This window comes from Poecilia reticulata, linkage group LG10, assembly GCF_000633615.1.
Source record: "Poecilia reticulata strain Guanapo linkage group LG10, Guppy_female_1.0+MT, whole genome shotgun sequence".
Taxonomy (NCBI): Eukaryota; Metazoa; Chordata; class Actinopteri; order Cyprinodontiformes; family Poeciliidae; genus Poecilia; species Poecilia reticulata.
Genome location: NC_024340.1, coordinates 5,625,028 through 5,637,444, shown reverse-complemented (window position 1 = coordinate 5,637,444; position 12,417 = coordinate 5,625,028). Strand labels below are relative to the sequence as shown.

General features: G+C 39.3%; 1 protein-coding gene across 5 annotated transcripts in view; it reads left to right on the top strand.

Moving 5' to 3' along the window:
* The first annotated feature begins 793 nt into the window (after positions 1-793).
* Positions 794-12,417, top strand: part of tctn1 (tectonic family member 1) — a 22,335-nt gene continuing 10,711 nt past the window's right edge. Inside the window, exons 1-9 of one of the 5 annotated variants that reach the window (XM_008419726.2) lie at positions 794-1,182; positions 1,295-1,418; positions 1,816-1,949; positions 2,924-3,072; positions 4,690-4,792; positions 5,460-5,572; positions 7,765-7,791; positions 8,448-8,582; positions 9,185-9,313. In XM_008419726.2, coding sequence (XP_008417948.1) covers positions 933-1,182; positions 1,295-1,418; positions 1,816-1,949; positions 2,924-3,072; positions 4,690-4,792; positions 5,460-5,572; positions 7,765-7,791; positions 8,448-8,582; positions 9,185-9,313 — 1,164 coding nt within the window. In that variant the 5' untranslated portion in view covers positions 794-932. The remainder of the gene's footprint in view (positions 1,183-1,294; positions 1,419-1,815; positions 1,950-2,923; positions 3,073-4,689; positions 4,793-5,459; positions 5,573-7,764; positions 7,792-8,447; positions 8,583-9,184; positions 9,314-12,417) is intronic. The other 4 variants (XM_008419727.2, XM_017307271.1, XM_008419728.2 and 1 more) reach the window with 4 other exon arrangements.

Here is a 12,417-nt window from a genome sequence, read left to right as displayed (position 1 = left end):
TAAATAAATGAAAAATTGGGTTAATGAAAAAGCTAAATTATTTATTTAACAAATTTTTTGTTTATTTCACTCATTTTCATTCATTTTTTGATTTATTTTACTCATTTTTTATTTATTTCACCCATTTATTTATTTATTTAATTTTGGCTGAAATGGCTCTCCGTGGAGCAGTTCCCTAAAAGTCCAACAGATGGCAGCAATGCGCCATGCAAAACAAAACACCCACAGTTTACAGGACACACTTCCTGCTAAAGAGCCCCCTGGTGGATGAAGAAAAATCCACATATAAACCGGAAAATACAATATATGAAAATCTGAATGCTCTCTGGTATTGTTCTTGGGGCCGGACCAAATGTGGAGGCGGGCCGGATCCGTAGTTTGGGGACCACTGCACAAAGAGATCATGAAATCTACTCTGGTTGAGATTTGAACTAAGAACTGTGTTGTTGAGAACTATCTGTTTTTTTATGTAAAGCTGATCAAGGATGGAGCATGTCATAGCGATATAATGATTCTTATATATATGTCATAGCGATATAATGAACCTGCATGTATTTATTATTATTATTTTGAGTATGAGTATTTACAATTATAGTTGTAATTGTTATTTTAAAAATGTGATATTCATATTACACATGTATGATCTAATAAACTTACGTCAGTTTGTAATTTCAGCTTTGAAATTCGATATGGCAGTGAACGCTGGTTGTCGAACATTTACGGTTCCTTTATATGGAGAGAATTTTTCTGCCATAATTCGAGAGCACACATTTTCAGTCTGAATTCCCCCATACTCATCCTGTACTTCAGTTGCTAAGCTGCAGTTCTGCTAACTGTCCATTGGTGGCAGTAATAATATTTTATTGAAGACAGAAACCCACCTGCAAACCAACTTAGAGGAAGAAGAAGAACCATAGCAACAGTAAACAAAGATGGGTGTCTCAGTTTGTACAGTTTGGTCTAATTTGACCATCTTCTGTTTATTTATCAAAGTTATTTTGGTTACTTCCGCTATGAGTGCAACGAGCAACAGCACCGCGTCCTGGAAAGAGAATTCTACAAACATATACAATCAGGATAACTGCACTCCCACAGAGCCGTCAGTAAACCTCACGAAGCTTCTTCCTGAGGCYCCTCAGCCTCTGCCTGACTCCGGTAGCCTCCCCCTCTCGGTGGTCGGTGGTAAGCTGTTTATACATGGTTACCGACACAACTCAGCTGGACTAGCTAGCACTCTAATGCTGTAATAATCTGCTATTTTGTGACCTGATATCTGGCTCGGTGTGCATGTCAGCTGACAGGTTGTGTCCCTGTGACGAGAACACGGCTGTGTGTGACATGAACTGCTGCTGTGACCGGGAGTGTAACATGGATGACGTGGCTCTGTTCACCAGCTGCACGTTCACTGCCGTGAGAAGGTGAGAGAGGAAGGGAGGGGAGGTGTCCAGGAACGAACCCAAAGGGTCATTCAGTGTCCAGGAATGAGCAATAACACCCATGATGGACTAACATGGAGTTTCCTTGTGTTTTCCATGGGACATTGAAAAAAGTATTTGCGGTTTATTCGGCTCTTGTCTTAAAGTTGTCCATTCATCCATTGCACTCAGTGTTTCTTGCAATAATTGAAAACTGACTGGTGTAAAAATGAAGACAAATAAAAAATATGTGATTTTTATTTGTCTTTTACAAATGGACTAAAATGGTTAAAAATTGTTTAAATTTAAGTCAAGAACCCCCCTCCCACCTCCTTTTGCCCTACACACACACACACACACACATATATATTTCATCCTGTCATCTTTCCTTCCCTTGCAGTGGCAGCAAGCAGCTGTGCAGCCAGGATGTAGCCGGCTACAGTTTAACGACCGGTGTATATGGCTACTTAGAGCTGCAATCGTCTGTTCAGAGAGAGATCAACTACAACATTTTCTGTGTCTGGTCCCAGAACCGTAAGCAGCTGTTTACGTTCAGGTTGCTCTGAAGAAACGGGAACCATGGTTCCTTTAGATGACGAGTTCATGCGTTTCAGCTCACTTTTAAGTGCTCACTAAATCCACATGTTTACTTTTAGTTTCTCTTTTATTATGAGGACACAATAAACATCATAACTCCTAAATATCACATGAAATATTTTGGTAAATAAAGTAGATTAAGAGAAAACATATAAAACCATAGTCAATATTCGTTTTGCAAAAACGCAGAGCTTTGGAGAATCAGTTTGGCTGCAGCTCATTTTGGGATGATTATAAGTCAATGTCCTGTGTTCTGCATTGATAAAGGATATTTGTATGTAAATAAGAATAATCAGAATATTTTTCATCAAAATCCCCCAGAGGAGTATCTGCACCTGCATGTTCTGCATGTTGCAGCTGTGTCTGTGCTTCATCCCCTGCTGGGCCATAGTGGCAGCAGTGGCAGTGGCATGAACTGAATGATGATCTCAAATTTAAAAGAACCGTAAGATGTGAAATTACATAAAATGTAAAATTACATATACTGTAGATGTATGTATGAATTGTGAGTATTTGTATGTATGTATATACATGCATATTTACATAACTGTATGTTTACTTTTGTATGCATATCTATAGACAACAGATATCTTTCATTACTGTAAGCAGCTGAGTCTAATACTGTAGGGAAGTATAAACTTTTTCTTCAGCCTGCTAATTTTTGGTGAATTGTTGCTTTGTAAAATAGAATTATATTTTGTTTTCTTTTTTGCAAAATAAATTAATCTGAATTTCTTTAATAAGATACACAGTATGACATGCATATTAAGACTGACAGTTATAACTGGTTGTGCTGCAGGGCTGATTCGTGCCACAAGGGGGCAGTGTGTAGCTCACAATATGAAGAACTTCAGAGTTTATAACCCCCCCTCCCCCCCAGCATTTACATCCATCTCCACTGTTGTGTTTAGGTTTCGATGGATTGTCTCATCCCTCACCGTCTCTTCCAACTGCTGGCAACTTTGATTCCCTCTTCAGTCAGTTTGTCAATTTTATATTTGACTCTGAGGGTGTCGATGAGGGGCTGCCTGCAGAAGTCCAGGCCTTATCTGGATACCAGGTTAGTTTTGTTTTAAAGCTTGATAAGATTAATATGTTTAACTTTATGAAAGAGTTTCTTTACTTTTCAAGACTTTTTGCAAAGAAAACTTAAACCCAGTAGAACAAAGCATGTCTAATGCTTATTGTTCTTCACTGTACGGAGTGTTATGCTCTGTTATGCTTTATTCACTATGATCAGAATCAAAAACTTGAAAAGGAGACATCAGTAAGGCTTAATTAATTCTTATTAATTTGGATTCACTTGAAGTTTAGTCTGGTTGCCTAAGTGTTGTGTCCGATCAGTCTGTTTAGGGAAGGAGCCATTTTAATGATAATAATAATAATGCATTTTATTGGTAAATAACTTTTTAAAAATAATTATTCGCAGCATGGGCAAACAAATTTGAGTCTTGTAGAAAACAATTGACTTCTAGGTAAAAGTATTTTTTCTGCTTCAATTACCTGATAATATCTTATTACAGTGAATACTTTTGCCAGTGCTAATTTGGAAAACTTGGAAAAGTATTCAGAGTAGGGATGTGCCAATAAATTGGCCCTGATTTCCTTAAGCTTGGGAGATCGTCCAATGCTTACATGTGCCCCTGATCTTATTCATTGATCTCACCTACCTCTGCAAAGGAGTGGAAATCAGCCACCGTCTCCTTTTGCTGTGCAGTGTGAGGTTTGACTGACAGACCGCCCACCAGGTTACATCTGGCGGTCTACAGTTAACAGTAGTCCCCTCACTGTTGCCATATTTAGAGACTTTTCAGACTGAAAATGTTGGTATTGGTCAAGAATTGACAGGTCAGACTTTTTAAAGATCAGTGATCAGCCAAAAACCTGCAATCGTTGCACCTCTGATTGAAAGCATTGAAGTTTTACCCTTTTTGCCACATTTAAACCACAAACTTTAATGGATTTTATAGGATAAAATAGTACAATTCAGTGCATACTTAAAATCATACACCATGTTGCAGGCTGATTTAGCAACTGTTCAGCCCTGTCACACTGGTTCTCCAGAATATAGGAGTGCAACAGAAGTCACCTCATTAGTATAAATGAAAGCAAATGTTCTCTGAAGGCCTCAGAGGAATGTTGGTTGAACAAATGGCATCATGAAGACCAAGGAACTGGATGGGATGATATAGATTAAAGCATATTCATGGCCTACTCAAAACCCAGATCTAAATCCGATTAACAGCCTGCAGCAAGACTTAAACATTGATATTGACAGAGGCTCTCCATGCTGTCTGACTCAACCTGGATTGTTTTGTTAAAAGCCTGTATTTGTTCGCAACTGGCAGAGAGCAGCTTTATTAAAAAAAAAAACACTGTCATTTTTCTTCTGCTTCTCAGTTATGGTGTCTCACATCAAAGTTCAATAAGATATTGTGGTCTTAGGGACTTTTTATGACAAAATGTTGAAAATGTTGGTTGTGTTGGTTTCTGATCCATTGTGGAAGTTCTCCAGAGAGATCGCTTGGATCAAAACAAAGCTGTAAAAGTGAAGCTGCAGCTAACACATGCTCAGCACATGTGCTAGCTCCTTCACAGTTTCAACGTTTTCTCTGGGGTTCTGGTTTCTCCACGTGTTAGCATATTCTGATTCTGTTCTGGTGGTTCGTTGTTTCAGTTCGGGGATGTTTTGGCTACGGCAGAACCAAGCGGACAGAAAGGGATTTTCTATCTTCCAGCTCCTGGTGTCACTGCTGACTGTGTGAACAGCAGCCCTGCAGGTAACCCATTGCTAACATTTAACTGACACACACACTGGGTTTGTAATCTCATCAAAATGAACCAGAAAACTTTGACTTTTCAAATCTTTGATTTTGGTAAATAAGAAAACAGAGATACAGACTTGACAAAACTAAAGTGTTTCTTTGACATTCTAAATATTTGTTACCCAGTAACATTTCAGCTGAGCAGCAACAAAAACCATCATGTTACTATATTTAGGTTAATGCCCCAAGAGGTTACTCATTGCTGAGTCATGTTACTGTGGTGATATAAAGTAAACAGTGGGCTGCAAAAAGTAGCCAAAGTCCAAAAGCTCCAGGTTCCTGCTGCTGCTCAAGATGATGGATAGAATAGAACAGAATGGTCCTTTGTTTTGTCCTTCAGAGGACAAATTTTCAGTGAACGTCAGAAAAAGAGTTAAAGAAATAGACACATGTTAAAAACAGTAATTGTTATTATGATTAAAACAGACTAAAATAAAAAGTCAACTTTTTACAGTACTCATTGGCTGTTTACAAGATGACAGAATCCTGTGCAACAAGCAGCAGCTGTATGTGAACTGGTTCAGGATCCTGCTTCTCTTTGACTGAAACTTGTTTTCACATTTTGCCATTTCATTTCAGGCAGATAAGAAACTAATTATTTCTTTCCTGGTTCCGTCCCCAGTGTTCCTTAAGGACCAAACCAGTCGATGTTCCCAGCGTTTGGCTCTGGATGGGGACTGTAGCTCCCTGCAGGCACTCAGGATGGACACCTACACTAACGTCCAGCTGTTAGCTGTGAGTCAGGACACAATGCACAAAGCTCCACTCCAGCATGCTAACAAATCCATTTAGTTATGGAAATTTCAACACTGGTGTGACGAAAGACTCCTATATATTCACAAGCTTTTGTAAGTTCCCTAAGTTTATGTTCATGCAATTGTGGTGAGTATTATTTACAGTGGAATGTGTTCTGCAAAGTTCTCCTTTGTGAAACATCCTTCTGTATTCAGGTCTTGTTAAGTAACAGAGCACTTCTCCACTAGTTACCACGCTGTCTGGGTGATTCACACACCACAACTCAGGAGGTTCCTGCTTCTTTTTCTTGAAGTACACTGAAGAAAAGTTCAGCGATCAGATATAACATTATTAAAATAGTGTGTTGGTCCAGCAGTTCTGACCCAGACCCTGATGATGTGCTGGGGTATTTGTCACCGAGACGTTAGCAGGACCTCCTTTAGGTTCTGTAACTCCTCCATGGATCAGAGTTGGATTGACGTCGTGAACTTGGAGTCCAAGTGAACACCTCAAACCTCCCTGAACCACTTTGCTTTGTGCTACTAGATCTTAAGTAGATGTCTCCACCTGGAGAGCATGAATGACCCTAATGGGTCTTTGACTTTGCCACCCAACGCTAAGCATGTATTCTTAAAYCTTTCTACAATCACAGCTACGGGAACTCACCTGTAGGATCAGACCACATGTGCACGAAGAAACCTTTGCTACTAACCCTGTAGAGCAGGAAAACACACAAGAGCAGCAGAGTTGGAGATGCACTGACCTGGTCACCCAGCCATCACACTTTGGTCAARTTCTTGTTTATTCTTCCTGCTTCTAACAGGTTGCGTCGATAAATCAGCCTCAATTTCCTTAATTTTGGACAGTCAGACGATACTTAGATGTGAAACCAATCTTATCTGTCAATCGTATCTACTTCCACAAAGGTCTGAAAATCAGCCACTGTCCACTGACAGACCTGCCCTGCCCACCTGGTCACGCCTACAGAAGCATCATTAACTGTCGCTRTATTTAKYGACTTTTCAGACRAAAAAAAAATCTGCCAAAATCAGAATTGGCAGGTCGGGGTTTTTAAAGATTGGTGATCGAGTAGAAAACTGCAGTCGGTGCAGTTCTAAAGCAGTGGTTCCCAAACTACGGCCCGCGGGCCGGATCCGGCCCACCTCCACATTTGGTCCGGTCCCCTGAACAATACCAGAGAGCATTCAGATTTTTTTTCATATATTGTATTTTCCGGTTTATATGTGGATTTTTCTTAGCAGGAAGTGTGCCCTGTAAACTGTGGGTGTTTTGTTTTGCATGGCGCATTGCTGCCATCTGTTGGACTTTTAGGGAACTGCTTGACTTTTATGTTATTTAATCAGTACGGTTGTTTGCTAGCGGTAGAGCAGATGAACACACGTGTTTGTTATGAACACCGCATTCCAGGTCGAATTCTTCAAAGAAATGCCTGTAAGTAGCAGCTTATACTTCAAAACAAGCCTTTATGTTAAAGTTACTTTCCCTCAATGGAATATATACTAGTCAGTCTCAGTGACCGTTTCACTAACGGTTTTTGGGTAAAAATCAGTCGAGTAACGCGYACCCTCCCACCCTCCCGTCAACAATTTCTGGCAGCGCAGGTGATAACCGTGTAACATTTTTTCTGTTACAAACTGACTCCGGCCCCCCACCAGAGAAGGGAAAAGTTATGTGGCCCTCACAGAAAAAAGTTTGGGGACCACTGTTCTAAAGCAATAACCTTGAACACAAGAATGTTCACTTCCTGCCTGAAATCTTCCACCCGCTAAAATATCCCATCATGGGCATCAGTTACTAACTTAACTGGTCATAATGTTATGCCTTATGTTAACTAAAAGGCAAGCCTGATTTAATTTAAACCTCTCAGAGTGTCATGTCTGGTCTGCTGTGAAGCTACACATAGCTGCACACAGATATGATTCCTCCCCACATCTTGCTAAAGACTCCAATTATTTCACTACAACCTTCACTGAGAAGGTTGATAGACTGAGTTAGATCATGTCTGGATGTAGGATCTGATATCTGAGCACYGAGATTCCCCTCAGAGAAAAACGTTCTGAAGTTAGCTAGCCCTTCAGCAGGAAGCTGACAAAGTCACAATGTGGTTGTTTAATAAAGAGAGAAGTGCAATATGAAGACAAATTATAAAGAAAATATTTTGTCTTTGACAGGGGAGGAACGCAGACGCAGCAGTAAGTGTAATTTTTATTTTATTATTTGAGAAAAGTTGATTTCAGACAGTAAAAACTAAAAAATGTGGCAGAATAAATAATGATATTCACATCTTTCTACACTGTTAAGAAATTCTGCACGATAGACTTAAGCGCAAAAGAGAAGTGTAGAGCTTGACTACGCTTCTCTCTTTTTGTCACAAGACCATTCAGTTCCTCCTGTGTGAAGATCCACAGCAATGTTTCATGCATACGCTACACAATGTGGAAATGATCTAGATCATGTTCTGTTATACATTACTTTCCATTTCATGGACATGCTGACATAATCAAGAGATAAACAGCAAACAGCATCTGTGTTTTAGCTACAAAAAGGATTTCCTAAGCTGATAAGTTAGTAGTTTAAGTTTTGAACAAAAATGTGATAATAATTAGTCTGTATAATACATGAGAGATCTGATTGGTCCAGATGTACCTAACAGAACCTTTTTTATTTAATAAAACTGCTGGTTTTTCGAGGCTCTAAACGTAAAGCCTAAAGGCCACAGTGCCTTCACTGTGGCAGCTGTAGCAGCTACAGTGAAGTTCAAATACTGACAACATGCTTCAGATTCAGAGAAGACGTAAATCAACCATCTGCTGCTAATAACAGATGAAGTTGTTAATCTGGTGTCTTCCCTCAGGTTGTTCATGTGGATGTGGCTTCAGTCATATTACAGTCCATAAAGGGTGCTCAAACTGAGCTGACTGTCAGCAATGGAGAAAACCTCCTTCCTGTTCTCACCACCTCCAGCGGCTGTGCTAACATGGTGCTGAAGGTGAGTCAGTCCAGTTCAGTATATTTCTGATGGCTGGTTAGAGGTTGGCTCAAGAACTTGGGCCGCTCAAATTCATCTGTGTGAAGCTACACGAGTGAAGACTTTCGAGAATATAATGTATTTACAAACCGACTCAACAACAGAGAGTGTCTTCAGTCAGACGTTTCTTTGGATCTGCTGCAACACAAAGCCCACCGTGCTTTTATCCGTAACCATTTATAAAGACTCAGAACTCATTCAGAGATACTCCGCCTAATACCCCCGTTGGAGTAGTAAGGTTTTACTGAACCTCTGCTTTGCTTCTGCTACCAAATGTGTTAGCAGAAGTCTAGAACATTTGCTAGACTTCTGCTAGACTCAGAAGTCTAACAGAGAATCTTCCTCTAACGACTTTGCTGAAATTTTGACAGTATTAACATGATCCTGTAAATCATATCAGCAGACCCAAAGATCACTTTATTGTTGAGTTTTTTTAGAGCTGAAATGTTACAGACAAGAATACATTCTTGAACCTCTAAAAAGAACATGTTCTACGTATTTTCATTAAAACACATGAATGTTTTTAACACATGGAGTAATTGTAGTTTTTTTTATCTCCTCAGGCTGTTTATGTGATTAAGTATAACTCAAGTGGTGAACTAGTAAATGCCAGAGTGTCTCTGGTGCTTGGATTTGTCAACACCAGCAGGACTCACAACTCACTGCAGCAGGAGTTTCAGGTTATATTCCAGGTAATAATACACTTTTTTACGCTACAGAACATTGTAGCATCACTTCTCTATAGATACAGCAGTATCTCACTAACACCTGCTTTCATGGCAAGTGTTTCGATTTGATACGCATTTTGAACAACATCAGAGACTTTTATTTCACAGTAATTGTAGGGGTGCACCAATTGTAGTTTTCTGGCCAATCACTGATTTTTGGCTGAAAAGTTGCTAAATACAGTATAACAACAAAGTTGCTGCTAAGTTGGTAACAATAGCTGTGTTTCCACTGGTCATACAATTACACAAATTGGAATTACAAAAAAAACAACGTTTGGTTCATGGAAACAGTGTGATTTAAAAAAAAATAACTCATTGTTATTCAATGAAAGGTTTTTCATTGAATAACATGAGTTATGAGTTATTCATGACTCAGCTATATTTGAGTATATTTGATACTCATGGCTATTTGTAGCCATGTGGCCATGTGGCTACAAATAAGCCAATTAGCTACAATTATTTGTAGCCACTGACCTCCATCACTGAAAAAAATAACTGTTGAATTAACAAAAATAATGGAAAGGATTTCCACCTGATTACTTTGCTTTGTTTCAGCACTATGTAATTCTGTAACTCCAATTTAAAGAAAATGTGTTGGTTCAACTTAACTTTTGAGGTTGATTCAACTCATTTACTTTAGTTGGACCCAATGTAATTTAATAGAGCCAGACCAACTAATGTGCAATGTTTTGGACCAAATAATTGACTATACTTGATTAAGATGCAAATTTAGTTGATACCAACTTATTTTACAGTGATACCTTCACACTACTTAATTAAGTTGATCCAACACATGGATTAAGTTAAATTAATCCATGGGTTGGATTAACCCATGGATTAACATTAAGTTAGCTCAACAAACATGCTTCATGCAGAAAGAAAGCTATTTAATCGTGTGGAAATCCTTTCCATGATTGAATTACATTAATTCAAAGACATATCTTTAAGTGCTACTAAATTAAGTGTTTTAAGACCACACTGGGTGACGGGGAGAAAGAACACTCAACAATAAGAAAGGGTACAACAGAACTGTATTTTCAAAATTGTTATCCATTCTCTTTACCATGTGCAGGCACTTTACTACAAAAGGTATAAACTCTTGCCAGATGGCAACACATTTGAACATCCATTTAAGCTAGTTTCAATTAATAGTTTAAACAAAACCTTTAATGTCAGTGTTTAATTAGTAACAAGAAACTTCAAAATAGTTAATCCTAAAACAGGCACAGATATTACATTTACAAGATTCAGCGTTTTATTTTAACAAAATGATATACTTAGCATAACATAACAGTCAATAACCCCACAGGAACCTGGATGAAGTTTGCCATGGCATCTGAATCCTGTGGATAATAAGAAAGGTACAAATTAAAAAAAGAATGAGGTGAAAGTTTTGATTTTCTTGTGCACAACCTTTGACAAACATAATTATAATACATACAAGAGGCTTTGTAGAACTCTCCTCCATCGTTGTCGAGGAAAACTGAGAGACATCCCAGGGTAGCAGGCCTCATAGCAACAACATCTTTGGTCTACAAGTAGGAAAACAATAAAAGAAAGCACAAGCATATTCTGAAGAAACTAAATCACCATCCATCCATTTTCTGTACACCCTTGTCCCTTAATGGGGTCGGGAGGTGCTGGTGCCCATCTCCAGCTAACGTTCTGGGTGAGAGGCAGGGTCACCCTGGACAGGTCGCCAATCTGTCGCAGGGCAACACAGAGACAGACAAACAACCACACACTCACACCTAGGGCCAATTTAGAGAGGCCAATTAACCTGACAGTCATGTTTTTGGACTGTGGGAAGAAACTGGAGTACCCAGAAAGAACCCACCATGCACAGGGAGAACATGCAAACTCCATGCAGAAAGACCCCGGGCCAAACTAAATCACATTTTTCAAAATAAGTGGCCTAGAATAATTGTGCACCCTTATTTATTGTCTGACTAAGACAGGTTAGAATGTTGATGATTGTACAATTAAAGGAGCAACTGTAATTTTCCAACCTGCTACCGAAACACAACTGGTTTTGTAAAGCATGATGTTTATTGTACAGGTGTGAAGAAGTCTCATGTGCATGTGTACATTGTCAATGACTCCTCTTCAGCCTTGAATGCAACACGAGAGATCCCACTTTCTACTCTGGATTCTACCCTAACTCTGCAAAAACAGTAACAATCAGACCTGCCTCTGGAGGAATTTTGCTGACAGACCTGTCTGTCAGCAAAATTACACCCCCACTGATTTTTGGGGGGTGTACAATTAGGCATTTTATTCAATATAAATACATAAACAAGCGTATGTCTTTCAAATAAAATACCCAAATTTAGAGGTGTGCCGATCGATCGGCCACCGATCGTAACTGCCAATTTCCGTGAAAAAGTGTTTGATCGGTGATCGGTGATCACTGATCACGGTCTCTTGTTGCCGATCACACAAACTGATCACTAGCTTCTCATTTCAAATCAACCTGTACCCATATATATGTAAATATATGTAAAGACATACATGCCATATGAAAACATACTGAAGACGAATAACTCACCTTTAGCGAAGCTCTGTTTCTTCCAATGTTTAAGTCCACAAACATTCTAGAAGCTTCCCGCACTTTACTGCGCATGTGCACTACTGTGCTGACGCATTCACTCCAGTAACGAAAATATTCAAATCCAGTTTACTCAAAATAACTTAGTCTTGTACCTTTCTCAGGACAAACATGTAAATTACTCACATAACTTGAGTTGACTAAACAGTTTAGTGAGACTTAAGTAAAGCATACAAACATAATTTAAGAACAGGTATTGCCTTTTAGGGGCTGCACAGTGGCGCAGTTGGTAGAGCTGTTGCCTTGCAGCAAGAAGGTTCTGGGTTCAATTCCCGGTCTTTCTGCATGGAGTTTGCATGTTCTCCCTGTGCATGCATGGGTTTTCTCCGGGTACTCCTCCCACAGTCCAAAAACATGACTGTCAGGTTAATTGGCCTCCCCAAATTGTCCCTAGGTGTGAGTGTGTGTGTGCATGGTTGTTTGTCCTGTGTGTCTCTGTGTTGCCCTGCAACAGACTGGC